This window comes from Procambarus clarkii, chromosome 53 (assembly GCF_040958095.1).
Source record: "Procambarus clarkii isolate CNS0578487 chromosome 53, FALCON_Pclarkii_2.0, whole genome shotgun sequence".
NCBI classification, from domain to species: Eukaryota; Metazoa; Arthropoda; class Malacostraca; order Decapoda; family Cambaridae; genus Procambarus; species Procambarus clarkii.
The window spans coordinates 22,295,680-22,298,179 of NC_091202.1; the positions used below are offsets into that span (position 1 = coordinate 22,295,680).

The window sequence follows — 2,500 nt, forward strand, 5'->3', positions numbered from 1 at the left end:
TTAAAATTCGTTAGGGAGTGAGTTTCATAGTCCAGGTCCCTTTATTTGAATAGTGTTTACACAGATTAAGTTTGACTCTGGGGATATCAAAGAGATATTTATTTCTGGTGTGGTGATTATGGGTCCTATTAAATCTGTCCAGGGAGAGTTTCAGAACAGGGTTCGCATTTAAGAACAGGGTTTTGTAAATGTAAATGGGACAAAAGAATGTGTTAAGTGAGTTTGTTTATCATGTTTAGGGATTTAAACATGAGGGCTGAGTGTTGTCTAAAAGCAGAATTTGTTATTGTTCTGATTGCAGATTTTTGCTGGGTGATGATGGACTTGAGGTAGTTTGCAGAGGTTGAGCCCCATGCACAGATACCATATGTAAGATAGGGATAGATTAGCGCGTAGTATAATGAAAGGAGAGTAGAATTTGGAACATAATATCTGATTTTAGAGAGTATACCAACTATTTTTGAGACTTTCTTGGTTATATGTTATGTGTTGTATGTGTGCTGAAGTTGAGTCTCTTGTCCGCCTGACCACACTGACTACAAAAATGTTGGAAATCGTGAGACTTATGTACCCAACATACTACAACGCTCGGTGGTCAACTCGGGCATAGATATTTCATTGAATCACCTCACTTGGTGGGGCCACGTGAGCAACACAAATGCGAACAAGCTTGAATGGTCCCCAAGCCAATATGCAACTGAAAACTCCACACCCCAGAAGTATTCAAACCCAAACAGCCAGGAGCACTGTGCACCTTGGCGTACCTGGTTTCTTAACTGCTGGTTCTTCAGGTACACCAAGGTGCACAGTGTTCCTGGCTGTCTGGGGTTCGAATCCTTCTGGGGTGTGAAGTTTTCAGTTGCATATTGGCTTGGGGACCATTCAAGCTTCATCACACACAGACATTATATATATATATATATATATATATATATATATATATATATATATATATATATATATATATATATATATATATATATATATATATATATATATAATGTTGTATCCCTTGTACAACCATATTATACAGGGTTAAAGTGTGTAGTACAGGGGTACATTGTTATACCGATTGTAGATTTTGTTATACAGTATAGTGTATTGTATACATTGTGTTGCACAAGGGATACATTGTGTTGTACAGGAAATACATTGCATTTTACAGAGGGCTACATTGTGTCATACTGTACAGGGATATATTATGTTATATAGGGTGTGCAATATTATCATTGTGTTGTACACTGTGGAGATAAGGATATAGTGGTAATTAATGGATATATTTTGCTTGCATGAGTACCTGTAGACGTGTCTGGTAATTATAGTTGGATTACCATGAATCACAAAAGACAATAAAATGTTATTTTAAAATATAGATAAAAGTGTGCTTATCAGCGAGGGGTTTATTGTTATGGTGTGGCACTTGACCAGGTGATGTGTTCATTACAGTGCTGTGTGGAGTGGTGAGTGTGTTGGCGTTCATGCTGGAGGTGTTCATATTCCGTGTAGGCGAGAAGTCTGGGCTCTACCTTTCCCTTAGCTGGGCCTTCGCTCTTCAGGTATGTCTCTAAATTATTCTCCCTTTCAGATAAACTTACCTTATTGATAGTCAATGTGTCTGCCAAATTCCTCATCTTAATGACTCTAATTTGTAAGCAATATTACGATAGTGACTTTATGTACGAATCGTTATTTACTAATGAAAGTTTACTCATTTTTATTTTCCTATACGTTTGTTTCTACAAGGTGATATTGATGTGTGTATACATGTTTCAGGCAGTAGCGGTGATCATAGCAGCAGTGGCAGGAGTGGGGGCTGGCATAGAGTTCGGCTGGTCTCGCAAGCTTGGCGGAGATCCTACAGTCTACAGTCGAGATCCGGAGGGCACAGCTGCCACCACCATCTCCAACCCAAACTTCAAGGACCCTGGAAATGGTCACACAAATCATACTCGAGTGGGCAGTACGAGGGGAAGGAGCAGCCAGCGAGGAGCTCGGGTACACAGGAATTCCAACGGGGTGGCCATGACACACGTCAGTGGTCTGCCGTACATGGTCACGGCCACTGGAACCAATGGCCATCCAAGAGCCAACGGACTGGCTTTCGACCCTAATAGGGCTCCCCTAAGATCCTCTTTGAGAAAACCCAAACCCACGCCCCCAGTTGATGGCCAAGACTCCTCCATGGGGATCCACAATCTGGCTTTCACACAGTCCAGCCCTTTGCCTAAGAAAAAAGTTCGAATCCATACACAGTCGACATCAGTGTAGAAATGCTCAAATTCGCAATGTGTCATATTGCATAGTATATTTGACCTAAGTGCCACCTTTTTCTTTGTCACCCAGTGGCACTTAATTGTCTTCACCAAGTGCCACCCATTTTGTACTATGTATGTGCCTGGCACCTTGCAGCATTGCTGAGTATATGTGCAAGTACACTCACGCTAAGCGTGTCAATAATTCCGGTGCTGAGGTGTGACTTTACAGTGAATGAACGGTATAT

The 2,500-nt window shown here is 41.1% G+C and overlaps 1 protein-coding gene across 1 annotated transcript in view; it reads left to right on the forward strand.

The window, feature by feature from the left end:
- Nucleotides 1-2,500, forward strand: part of LOC123767082 (uncharacterized) — a 151,220-nt gene that overhangs the window by 148,121 nt on the left and 599 nt on the right. Inside the window, exons 5-6 of the mRNA XM_045756567.2 lie at nt 1,447-1,556; nt 1,774-2,500. The exon at nt 1,774-2,500 is cut by the window's right edge and continues 599 nt beyond it. Of these exons, the coding sequence (XP_045612523.2) occupies nt 1,447-1,556; nt 1,774-2,268 (605 nt within the window). The 3' untranslated portion in view covers nt 2,269-2,500. The remainder of the gene's footprint in view (nt 1-1,446; nt 1,557-1,773) is intronic.